Source organism: Doryrhamphus excisus, linkage group LG15 (assembly GCF_037039965.1).
Source record: "Doryrhamphus excisus strain RoL-2023G ecotype Guam linkage group LG15, RoL_Dexc_Guam_v1.1, whole genome shotgun sequence".
NCBI classification, from domain to species: domain Eukaryota; kingdom Metazoa; phylum Chordata; class Actinopteri; order Syngnathiformes; family Syngnathidae; genus Doryrhamphus; species Doryrhamphus excisus.
In genome coordinates this window covers 5,613,559-5,626,518 of record NC_136371.1, presented here as the reverse complement: position 1 = coordinate 5,626,518, position 12,960 = coordinate 5,613,559, and the positions used below count along the sequence as shown (strand labels likewise).

At 42.3% G+C, this 12,960-nt stretch overlaps 1 protein-coding gene across 2 annotated transcripts in view; it reads left to right on the top strand.

Annotated features, from left to right (window-relative positions):
* Positions 1–1,318: 1,318 nt before the first annotated feature.
* The window catches only part of LOC131104650 (IQ motif and SEC7 domain-containing protein 1-like), a 104,770-nt gene continuing 93,128 nt past the window's right edge, over positions 1,319–12,960 (top strand). Inside the window, exon 1 of one of the 2 annotated variants that reach the window (XM_058052050.2) lies at positions 1,319–1,961. In XM_058052050.2, coding sequence (XP_057908033.2) covers positions 1,699–1,961 — 263 coding nt within the window. In that variant the 5' untranslated portion in view covers positions 1,319–1,698. The remainder of the gene's footprint in view (positions 1,962–12,960) is intronic. The other variant, XM_078796666.1, reaches the window with a different exon arrangement.

Sequence of the window (12,960 nt, the reverse complement as noted above, 5' to 3'; positions counted from 1 at the left end):
AAAACCCAGCACTGACATTGTCAAGACATTAAGTGGCTTAAGGAAGCAGTGGAAATTTGAAGGCAATGACTATTAAGGCAAATGGAGGACGAGGGAAGCCAAAGTGCTTGTTGTCAAAGACATCAAAAGACCGGAACAGTACAGAAGTTGACATCTGGACTTCAAGGAAATAAAAGACACAACACACAGACACGCTGCAATTTGTTGATATTGTTGAATTGTTGTATTTATATGCAGTACTGTTCAATTTCTCATGATCAACAAGTTCAAGGCAAACGTTACAAAATGATTTAATGTCTCAAATGGTAATGGTTTTATTTCATTTGAACATGCATCAGATTACAATTGAATGCATCACATAATCAGTTCATAGTTCCACATGTCCAAAAGGAGTAGGAAGAAGCAAAGCTTATTAAATCCTACCCCTCCATCTGGTGCTTTTACAATAAGTAACTGTTACATTTGTTCACTTCCTGCTTTCCATAGTACAGTTTAAGTTTTTTTTTTTTAATAATGCACCTCATACCGAAGTACGAGGTGATATGACCATCCAATGACATAATGTGTACCATAGTAAGTGTCAATATAGTGATATATATAGCACATCATGACTGGTTCAAGACTCTTCATCCTTGTATTTAGCAAACATCAACTGCTTGTATTGTTTCTTGAATTGGCTCATCGTTGTGCATTGTTTGAGGTCCTTACTCAATCCATTCCATAGTTTGATTCCACATACTGAAATGCTATGGCTTTTTAACGTAGTCCTAGCATATAAGTGTTTCAAATGTAGTTCTTCCCTGAGATCATATTTCTCCTCTCTTGTAGAGAAGTATTGGATGACATTTTTAGGTAATTAGGTTATTTTTAGATGTTTGGAAATTAACTATATCAGCAAGTATTTGTGATTTTAGAAATAAGGAGGCGGCATTATGAATTATCCTTACTGGCCTTTTTTGCAGCACATTTAGCGAGTGAATATAAAATGGATTTGGTGATTTGACTATGGGCTAAATTGTAGAGAAAAACACAAAAATATACTTTAAAAAGTACTGCTTCTGTGATGAATATTGTGTCTGTCGAACTTCCTGATCCTGAGAGATCTCCCTGTCCAAGGAAGCAAGGCAACAGACAAATAAAAATGTCATGTAACACACACAGAGCCTCCTCCGTGGAAAAAAAAAAAAAGTTCTCTTGCAGCTGTCATGAAATATGCACGCGTGTACAGGAAGAGCATATTTGCGCGTCGCATGTGACGATATATTGAGCTAAATGTGGGTCAGCGTGTAATCTGGCTTCAGCCATAATGCGCTCAACGCGACCTGCTGTCAGATTCATAAAACTTGTAAACTCCGCCCACTTGACAGCCGGCGTCTGTTTGCAGAAAGTCACGGCAGCGGCGTGGTCGTGGTCGTGGACATGTCCGCCTCTGGGGAGCTGGATCATCGGGTCCGTGTAAAGCTTGTGTCACATGTGGCTGTTCTCTCTTTGTGACGTCAACGCTTCAAACGTGACGGACAACCGACGGTTTTAGTGTCCGAAAAAGGCTCATATACAAACGGGAGCGTTCGGGAATCGGCTGTCAGAAGCAATGGCGAGGCGTAAAAGGCGCAACCCGGCCGAGCTTTATTGCGCTTGTTGAAGCCCACAACAGCCTCGGAGGGTTCGTAACAACTCGCTTTCCTGCGCCACGACGACATGGAGATCTCGGGTACCGAGAACCCTGCCAGGGCTGCGGAGTATTTAAAAGAGCTCAACAAGATCATCGAGACTCAGCAGGAGTTACTGGAGAGGCAGCGGGTTCGGATCGAGGAGCTGGAGCGGCAAGTGTGTGACTTGTGCACGGAGAACGGCTGCCTGAAGGAGCGATACCAGCGGCACCTGACGAGCTGCAGGCTGCTGCAGGGCGCCGACAGCCCGCACTCGCTGGGGGCCATCCAGGAGCATTTCACACATGACAAGTAAGCGTCTTTGCAACGTCACAGCAGCCCAGGGGTGCAACGGTGGAAGCCAAACTTACCTGTGCTTGGGCTTTGTTTTGTCTGCTTGCTCATGGACGTTATAGCCGGGCTTGGCAAACAGCAACTTCTCCGGTCCTAGTTTGGGACTTTGGGAATGACATCCCAAAAACATCCTGCATAACAATTTACAACCACAGTTGCTCACACTTTAATAAAGGAACATCAGCATTATTCGGACTCATCAGGTTTTATAACTTGATGGGACTGCAGACTAAATGCCATAAAAGCCAGAGGCGGTCCTAAAAGTGTAATTCACATGCGTGGTCAGCCATATTAATCCGTGATATACGGAAAGCAATGGCTGCAACCTCCTGGGGGGGGGGGGGGGGGCATTCTCAGCTAAGATCTATTATGTAACCAACAGGGCATTAGGAGAGTGCAAATCTCTGCCAAGGTCCATGTAATAGCCTCTGTGAAACTAATGAAAATGTCCTCATCTGACCCAAAAACGGGCACTCCTACTCCACCCCCTTCAACAAGTAGACTTTTAATAACAAACAAAAAAAATAATTCACCCCCCCTATCCGGTCAGGATCATTGCTGTGAAGCGTACTGTAGTTTGTTTATCGAAATCCGGAAATGAAGATGTAGCCACCTATGCCATTCCAACTTTTTGCATTAACAAGCATTAAAACACAACACGTTATAAACACACTCATACAGCCTGATTCGCACAAATAGAGTTTTGAATCAGAATCAGAAAAGGGTTTATTGCCAGGTATGATCAAACACATACTAGGAATTTGTTTTGGTATATTAGGTGCAGACACATCTATTAAAAAAGAATGAAAAATACAAAATATACAGAATAACAGTATAAATATATGTACACAGTCTGTTTTTTTTTGTTTGTTATTCCGGAAGTGCAGTCTTGATTGTTTTTAAGTCCAAACTGGGCGTTAATGTAACGCATCTAGTCAAAGTGTCAACTTTCGCCTTTTTTTTTTTAAAGGGGACCTATGCTGTTTTTTTTTCTGCCCTTTTGTATTGAGTTGTAAACACATGATAACCACCACGGAAAGCTTTTCCAGATCTTCCAGAATCTGCACCTATTCCAGCTGTATTTCTAGATGCGAAAACGGTCTGTTTTAATTTATTCCACCCGCCGTGGTTGGTCATACTCCCAAGTGCTCACGAGGACTTCCTTGATAAACGGTTAAACGGCATATGAGTGGATAGTAAAGGGTGATTTATCTTTTAAAATGTATGCTATAATGCTAAACAGACAAAAACACATTGTTATTTACTGCTTGGTCTTCTTACTCTTTGACACAACCAAGTAACGTTGGCAAGGCATCGGGCTTCAGCAACAGTTTGTCGGCTAGTCCAGTCGAAAACTGGACCACTAGTCCACTGTGGAATGCCGTTGACGGATTAAAATCGTTTTACTTTTTCCTGATGTTTGCCTTATTAGGAACTGTAAAAAAAAATTAGCTTTCCCTCCCGGAAAAGAGACAATGCTAACACCGTAAACAGAGAAGCAGAGCTTGGGGGAGGGCAGAGAGCGTATCTGGCCTATCATACAAGCTCAAATAAGCATGCCCGGTACTCTGTGATGTCACAGAAAGCCAGTGTTAGAAAAAACGATCAGAAACTGAGCATTAAGAACCATCCCAAACCTCTTTCGGGGCTCATTTTGGCATCGTTTAACATGAGAATACAACATTCTAACTGCATTTATAGGTCAAAAAAGTGGAAAAAGCATCATAGTTCCGCTTTAAAATTAGTTATGTTTTCCATGACTCAACTGGGATAGACTCCACGTTCCATGGATGGACAGACTAGAGTGTTGGGCTGCATACTTTGTAATGTGGAGTGGATATGATAATGTCTTCAGACTGTCAAAAATGTGAATGAAAACACATCCTCTCCGGTGGAAGTACGGTTGTTCTGGTGGTCGTGTCTGCAGGCAGCACAGCCGCAGATAAGACTTGGCCACACACTGTCAAGAGTAAATCGTCCCTTAGCTGAACTTCACTCTTGCAGAAGGAAAGCTTCAGCATGCAGACATTTAACTTCCGCTTTTGACAGTCTGCTGGTTTACGTGATGGCGCTTTGACCTTTTGTAGCTAGGAGAACGAACCTGTGGCAGCAAATCGATGGGGATGACTCGTGTACAATATGTCTTTGCCAGCTGATCATATTAGACTCACAAGATTAAAAGATCATTTAACTCTGGCCTTTATATTTGATTTTAGGGTCATATTGCATATTTCTGTCTGATGCTTCTCATTTGATGTCCCACCTGTCAGTACTGTATCTGAACGCTAATTCAGTTCAGGGTATCAAATAGACAGTGATGCCTTCAGTGAACCTGATCAAATATGACAGCTGTTAACGTAAAGTGCGGTTGAGAGGCCGATATAGGACATTAGTGCTCCTTAAATACTTGCAGTGCAGGCAGTGGTGAAAGCAATTCAGGTATGCATGATAAATTAGCTTTGAAACTGTGTATAATTGGAATTTTTTTGTAGGGACATGTCAGTATCAGCTCAGTTCCATGCTTTTCTAAATTGACAGAAAAGTCTAGGCTATGCTTCTAGGAGTTAATCAGCTGCACTCTGCGTATCTTGCAACAGAAATATCTGCACAGCTTGTGATAAACGGCAGGGCGGTGTACTGGCACCATGACGTTAAACAGTACACATTAGTGAACATGTCCAAATTGTGAGCACTATTACTGTGTAGCATAGCATTGACCGGAGCTGTACAGGTATATTTTAACTCATTCTATTAAAATCCCAAGCATAAGTGCTCATTAGATAAGATAGTAAATAATCACTTTTATTGTGTTTTTCCACCCCCAAGACACTCAAAGCAAATTTACTTACTGATGACGCAGCATCAGGACCAACTGGGGTTTCACCATCTTGGCCAAATATTTATTCCCTTCCTTGAAGCAGAATACCAAGTTGCTCCATAAGCATCCGCACTGTAGAATCTTATAACAAGATTTCATTTGTTGGGAAAACCAAAAATAACTAACTGTAAATAAACATTAGAAACCAGGCAAATGATCTAACATGTCTAGAAATATCATTTTAAGTCTTTGCAAGTGGAAAAATAATTTGTAGTGCACCATCACCATGCTAAAATGTCGACAAAACACAATTATCGACAAGAGTTTTAGTCTGATCCTCTCGTGACCTTTAATTATATTTAACATTGAAATAAAATGGTCTATCAAAACAACAGCATCAAAAATAATCTGCTGTTATTTATTGGAACAGCCATGGCTTTTATGCAAGGCTTTTATGTAACATAAAAAGGTACAGCTGGTTAAAAATAATTTCAAGGTTAGGATGTTTTTCCCCCCTCTTACTAATTTCTCTAAGACCACAAGCAGGTCGGTCATTCATCTTGGAATAGTTATACATTTTAATGCATTAGTTTAATTGCTTTCAATCCAATAAGTAAATGAATCAATAGGACTGTCATGTCTGTAGCCTAATTATCAGGACTGCCGATGGGGAAATGGATAGCTTAAGCTACTCCAGTGTTGGTTAGCCAAAATAACATTCACCTCTAATTAACATTTTATCAGCACGAGTTCACGGATTTGCCCTTTTTTTTTTGTTGGTCCTGAAGGCAAAATAAGACAGGATGCATCTTGCTGTGAGGCATTCACTGTGACTTCATGTAGAGTGTTGTGTTAGGTAAACGGAAAGCTTATCAATGTGCAGACACAAAAAAAGCTGAAACTGTGCATTTTGCATTCTTGTGTATGATTTTGACTTTGTTCATTGGTCCTTGAACGCACCATAGTTTCTGTGAGATGTGAGCAAAAGTGGAGGCTATGTAGTCGAATTTTTTATTTTGCGGCTTCACTCTGTCAAAAAAAAAAAAAATCAGATGTCACATAGTTATTCTCCCATTCTGTGTGGAAGTGGTACATTTTTGGCTTCTTTTTTTGTCCTTCTTACCCACTCAGTTTCCAGAGTTGTTGTGTAAACACACAAGTTTATGTGGTGTAAACAAAGCTAGCAGTACTGTCAGAGTGTAATTCAAGGCATCATATTGATGTCAGGGTGGCACGGCGGTCGAGTGGTTAGCGTGCAGACCTCACAGCTAGGAGACCAGCTGTGGACTAGGATCAATTCCAGCCTCGGCCATCTCTGTGTGGAGTTTGCATGTTCGCCCCGTGAATGCGTGGGTTTTCTCTGGGTACTCCGGATACCTCCCACATTCCAAAAACATGCTAGGTTAATTGGCGACTCCAAATTGTCCATAGGTATGAATGTGAGTGTGAATGGTTGTTTGTCTATATGTGCCCTGTGATTGGCTGGCGACCAGTCCAGGGTGTACCCCACCTCTCGCTCCAATACAGCTGGGATAGGCTCCAGCAACCCCCGCGACCCTTGTGAGGAAAAAGCGGTAGACAATGAATGAATGAATGAATATTAATGTCAGATGGCTGCTGTAAATCAATCAATTGGCAAATGTCATATTGAGGAAGAACTGTTAGTTATGTCTTAATATCACATAATATCATAAACAGGTTTTCAATGCTGTTTATGTGATGATATGTAGCGCTCTACACTGGTTACTAGGTGTGATATGCTAACTACTCTAACTACAATAATATTCCATTTATAAATAAGGAAATTCACTTATCACCGATCCGATTAACTGAGATAAATAAAAACAAAACTAATTTTAAAGGGGAACTATTATGCTTTCATTTAGCTTGTTAGCTTCCATCACAAGTGAACCACAGCACTTGAACAAAGAGGGTTCTTTTTTGTTGTAAAAAGAGAAATCAATACTATTTCTACTTGAGTGATGGTGAACGTTGCATATTGGCTCGACACTTTTTTTTTTTTTTTCCTCTGCCATGTCGTATGTTGGCTTTTCCCTGCGCCCTTCTTTTGGAACAAAGTGCATCGGACAGGAAATGTGATGCACCACTCATGTGAATCCTGTGATGCAGAGTCAACAGATTTCCCAGTGAATTCTGCAGAACAGGCATCCTGGGAATATTGTTGGTCAGGAATTGTGAATGTCCAAGTGATGCATCGTTTCGGTCTGCAGTGACCCCCCCCCCCCCCCCCAGTGTGTTTACACCAGCCATTGCTATAAGTTGTGATGTGTGAAAATTTTCCTTCTAAGTCGGGGGTCTCAAACACGCGGCCCGCGGGCCAAATGTGGCCCGCAGGACACTAGTTTGAGGCCCCTGCCTTGATATGAAAGTTTAATGTTAGTGCGGCCCGCGCAAGTTTGATTGGTTGCTGTATGGTATCATGTACCCAGAAAAAATATTACGTTACGTTAGTTATCCTCCCTATCCGTGTGGAAGTGGTAAGTTTTTGGCTATTTGAGTTTAAAGGAAATAACTTGAAGGCTACCGTTTAGGTCGCTAGCTCTCTAGTTTGCGAGTTAGCATGTGTCTCAAGACCCTGCAGTTGTGCAATATGTTGTAAATAAACAAAGTATAAATGTGACTATAGTCGTGTTTTGTCATGTCTACAGGGCTCTAATAATGCTTTGTTCATTTTAATCTGAAAAAAATAATTTGTCTACCCACCAACTATATGTGGTTTCTTAAGTTTTTATTATTTGCCGTTTTATTATTATTATAATATTTATTTATTTATTACTGATTGATTGATTTTCTTTATTCTTGATTTATTTTGTGTAGAAAAATAAAAATTAAGATATTTGAGAACAGTGGAATGTTTTATCAGAGCTTTTCTTGTAGAAAACCGAAACCAAAGCAAAGTTTATTCATTTTTCTGTTTTTAATTTTTTTTTTTTTTTTGGAAAACCTGATGCGACCCAGCCTCGCCCAGACCCTAGCTCCAGTGGCCCCCAAGTAAATTGAGTTTGAGACCCCTGTTCTAAGTACTTCTAAGGACTTCCAAGTAAAGCTTATGTCAATGGAAAGTTGTAAGAATTGGAAATCACCTGCCTATCGGGTTTCCTGATAGTTGAGTGCCATGTCAGCCTGGGTCTAACGCTATTTATGCTGACCCCTTGCAATTTTCTCTCTTAATGGTGTTTGTTTTCACAGCCTACTACACCGCTGACTGCATTGCTGGCGTTCACTTTAGAATTAACTGAAAGGCAACACCAGATAAGCCTGCACATTCTTGCCCCAAACGCTGGTGATGAATGGCATTTTGTTGCAGTCTGCCACCCACACACACACACACACACACACACACACTTCCTGGTCGCAGACACTGTAATGTGATCCCAGGTCACAAATGCTAAGACATTTGTTTTGATGCATGGTTTTGATGAATGTTTGTTATTTTGCATGATGCACCGGAAGAAGGTGGTTTAATCAGAGTTGCACCGCAGCGATCTGAAGCTGTCCACTGGGATTTAGAGTAGGGGAATAGCATCTGAATGTACTTTGATTTCTTATCGTGATGCTGGTGGATGCATCTGTTTACGTGTGTTTTGCATTCAAACCCCGTCCCAGGCCTGGAGCCAGAGCCAGACGGGTGAAAGTAATATTTGGCATGTGGATGTGGTGACTGGACCAATGATGAGCTGATGTGACACCTGATTTTTACCTTTTAGCTTGGAGAGCACCCAAATATTTCATCAATCAATATTCATTTATTTATTTGACTTGATTTTTCTGGTGTTTTGAATATGATGATGATGGTTTGGTTGGTGATGGTAGCTGATAATCAGCATTAATATGCAATCTGTGATGTCCGATGTCCAATTTATCATAAATAACTATATGTAGAAGAATCTTAGTTAGAAACTTAATTGACGAAAATGATGGAATGCTTCTGTGGATACTCAAACACTATATAAGTTTTCGGATCAGGTATATCGAATATTTGTGTCTGTAAATTGTCTGTAGTAAATAACGACAGTTGGCATTCCAATATTGATGGATGTCATGGCAAATCAGTGCAAAGGGCAAACCTGCCATTGTTAATGCTGTTAAGACAAACGCCATGGTATGTGTGTGTGCTGTGTGCTCATTAGTTAGTCAGAAAATGGGGTTAAATGAAAACAGTATAAGTGACAATTATTTTTTGGAGCAGTGCAGCGATATCATTGTCGAAAAAAAATTCTTTTTCACTATTTGGATCAATAAGGCATGAAAGGAGAAGCTGAGCTCCCAATCCAAACAGCATGTGTAGACTACTGTGTGTTGTCCTCATGAACCAGGAAGCAGCCTGCTTCTATTTATGTTTATTAATGCAGGTTGCTTCCTGGTTCATGTAGCGTGATGAAGAGACTGGTAGTGTAACGTTATTGTTGGTGAAAATGATCACTATGTCCCACCTATGTAAATTATGCTTTGGATTTTTATGTAATTTTGATAACGGAAAGTGTCAGGTTGAAAGATATTTTCAAAACTAGCACTCAGCTTTTTTTGTTAGGGAGCGATTTCGGAACTAATACAGTACGTTGAGCAGAGAAAACAATCAATACATTCAAGTAGGGTTGCTCCAATTGATCGACCACCGATCAGTATGGGACGATTTCCGTCAAAAATCATGTGATCATCAGGCGCCGATAAACACCTGATCAACGCTGATCACAAAAGCCAATCACCCCTGACACCCATTATAAATAATCTGAAAAATGCATAATGGACAAGTGGTTAGCACGCAGGCCACACAGCTAGGAGACCCGAGTTCAATTCCACCCTCGGTCATCTCTGTGTGGAGTTCTCCCCGTGCATGCGTGGGTTTTCTCCAGGGAGAAAAAACATGCTAGGTTAATTGGCGACTCCAAATTGTCCATAGGTATGAATGTGAGTGTGAATGGTTGGTTGTCTATATGTGCCCTGTGATTGGCTGGCGACCAGTCCAGGGTGTACCCCGCCTCTCGCACAAAGACAGATAGGATAGACTCCAGCTCCCCTGCGATCCTTGTGAGGATAAGCGGTAGAAAATGAATGAATGAATAATCCATGTGATCGGTTTCAGTACTGGGTGATCATATCATAAACCATATTTTTAAGAAACATCGTGATATATGCTGAGGTCCATATCACCCAATCCTACTAAACTTATTGGATAGGTGTTGATTAAATGGATGATGTTTGAAAATGGAGTACAACTAACGTCTAGTTCACGCCATCATATTGAATGTTTTTCTAGAGTGTCATTGAACTAATCATGTTAAAAGTGCATTGATATTCTTGAACATTGAGTGTTTTTGGCTACCAACCATCTACTGTAAAGTCACTGTTGCTTTTGCTGCCGTGTCTGCATCTTGGCTCCCCTTGCTCCCTAAGATGAAACTCCGTTTTGGGAAGTTTGCATGTAGTTCATACCAAGCCGGGTAACTGCTTCAGCATGTTTTGGGCCCCCATGGCAGTAAATGATAGCATGATGGAGTAGGCTGTTTCTTGCGGCCCGGCGGCATCCACTCATTTAGCCCGTGATCTGCTGAACAATCAGTGTGCCAAACCATATTTACGAGCTTATGAACTCTCTCGCAGAGGAAGCCCCCCCCCCTCTAATGAAATACTCCTGCTAGATTAATGTCTACACTGGGATGATTTGCATTCAGCTCCTATGAATAAATCCAAAGCAATGGACAAAGACGGTTTTCTTCTTGCACTCCAAACCGACTGCAAGCAGTCTGAATCGGTAGTGTGCCACATTTTCCTGACCTCTTACTACTCTAATCAAGCCTATTAAGTCGCCGTCTGGTGGGCTTTCATTGGCTGGTTGTCCCCCCCCCCGAGAGGATAGTCATGATTTTAATGAGCACCGTTAACCTCATCTGATGACTCTACTGGTAAAGGCCGCTACACCAAGGTACGACACTGACCTCGCTTCGGTTTATGTCACCGCACTCAAGGTAGAGCCATTGTCTGTGTAACTTCTAATGAGCAGGAGAGGAAGGAGATGGCTGTGTCAGTAATTATGCTCCCTTGGAAACATCAAGGCTACGTCGACTTTGGCCTCAGTCGTCTGTGTCCACTGCAGTGTTTTCATGTCGGACGCAGTTTTATACAGTTGAACCTCGGATTTCAACATTATGGGTTCCAATTGGGGCTGCACGGCGGACAAGTGGTTAGCACGCAGGCCTCACAGCTAGGAGACCCCAGTTCAATTCCGCCCTCAGCAATGTCTGTGTGGTGTTTGCATGTTCTCCCCGTGCATGCGTGGGTTTTCTCCGGATACTTCCTCCCAAATTCCAAAAACATGCTAGGTTAATTGGTGACATAAGTATGAATGTGAGTGTGAATGGTTGTTTGTCTATATGTGCCCTGTGATTGGCTGGCGACCAGTCCATGGTGTACCCCGCCTCTCGCCCAAAGACAGCTGGGATAGGCCCCAGCACGCCTGAGAATGTGAATGGTTGTTTGTGTATATGTGCCCTGTGATTGGCTGGCGACCAGTCCTGGGTGTACCCCAAATCTCGCCCGAAGGCAGCTGGGATAGGCTCCAGCATGCCTGAGAATGTGAGTGTTAATGGTTGTCTATATGTGCCCTGTGATTGGCTGGCGACCAGTCCATGGTGTACCCCGCCTCTCACCCGAAGACAGCTGGGATAGGCTCCAGCACGGCTGAGAATGTGAGTGTTAATGGTTGTTTGTCTATATGTGCCCTGTGATTGGCTGGTGACCAGTCCATCGTGTACCCCAACTCTCGCCTGAAGACAGCTGGGATAGTCTCCAGCACGCCTGAGAATGTGAGTGTTAATGGTTGTCTATATGTGCCCTGTGATTGGCTGGCGACCAGTCCTTGGTGTACCCCGCCTCTCGCCCGAAGACAGTTGGGATAGGCTCCAGCACGCCTGAGAATGTGAGTGTTAATAGTTGTTTGTCTATATGTGCCCTGTGATTGGCTAGCGACCAGTCCATGGTGTGCCCCAACTCTCGCCTGAAGACAGCTGGGATAGGCTCCAGCACGCCTGAGAATGTGAGTGTTAATAGTTGTTTGTCTATATGTGCCCTGTGATTGGCTGGCGACAAGTTCATGGCGTACCCCGACTCTTGCCCGAAGACAGCTGGGATAGGCTCCAGCACTATGTTTCTTCATAGTCCAAGTTTGTCTACAAGTTCTATTAAGTAGTGTTTCTCACCTCAGAAATAAACAGTGCGATTGAGCATGTATTTGGCGCAGTGCAACAGTGCTCAATATCATAATATCATTCATTAATACATTTTGGTCCTCTTTTGCGCTGCCAGACCGACTGAGCAGAAAGATTAAAGAACCACAATCCACTTACCACTAAAAAGATAAAAGAACCACTATAATTATTCACAGAGTATATGGATGCTTTGTTTCGCTCTACGGTTATTGACACTTTTTGGCAATAATGTTCAATTGTCATATACTAGCATATATACAGACTGAAATACTACCTAGCCAAGGTGTTTTATTCAAGGAACATGCATGTTGTTTTTCTTTTTTACTTTCCATCCTAAAAGTAGAACACTTGGTGGGGGGTCAGGAGCCTAAAGCTGCCTTTCAATGTTTTTTTTTTTATTTTTTTTTTACCTCTGTCCAATTATTCACCTCACATCTGTCAACACGAGCTGATGGTGCAGCTAAATTGGACACAATCTGCAGCACGCTACCTGCCGAGAGACTCATGAAAGGCTGCTGCTCGTTTTCTGCCAGGTGGGAAAGTACTGTGTGTGCGTGTGTGTGTGTGTGTGTGTGTGTGTGTGTGTCGACAGCTGAACACACAAACACAGATGAAGAGCTGATGGTCACACATCTTGCTCAGCGTGGACGGATGTCCAACACGCTTCCCTCTGAGCCAGTGTGGCCACTGACAACCAATATTTGGGGCTTTTTTGGCATTTTCTGAGATGCAGATGAACTGAAGAGAGTCGTTTGAATCGTAAACACTTCACATAAGTGGCTCAGAGGAGCGTCTGACTGCATTTTTGGTCCATCTTTTTCATGTGCACATAAATGACGAGTATAGCGCTACAATGGCGTGCATATTTACGAGTGATGAGTTATGTTGGGAAAATTTTGACATGGCTTAGTTT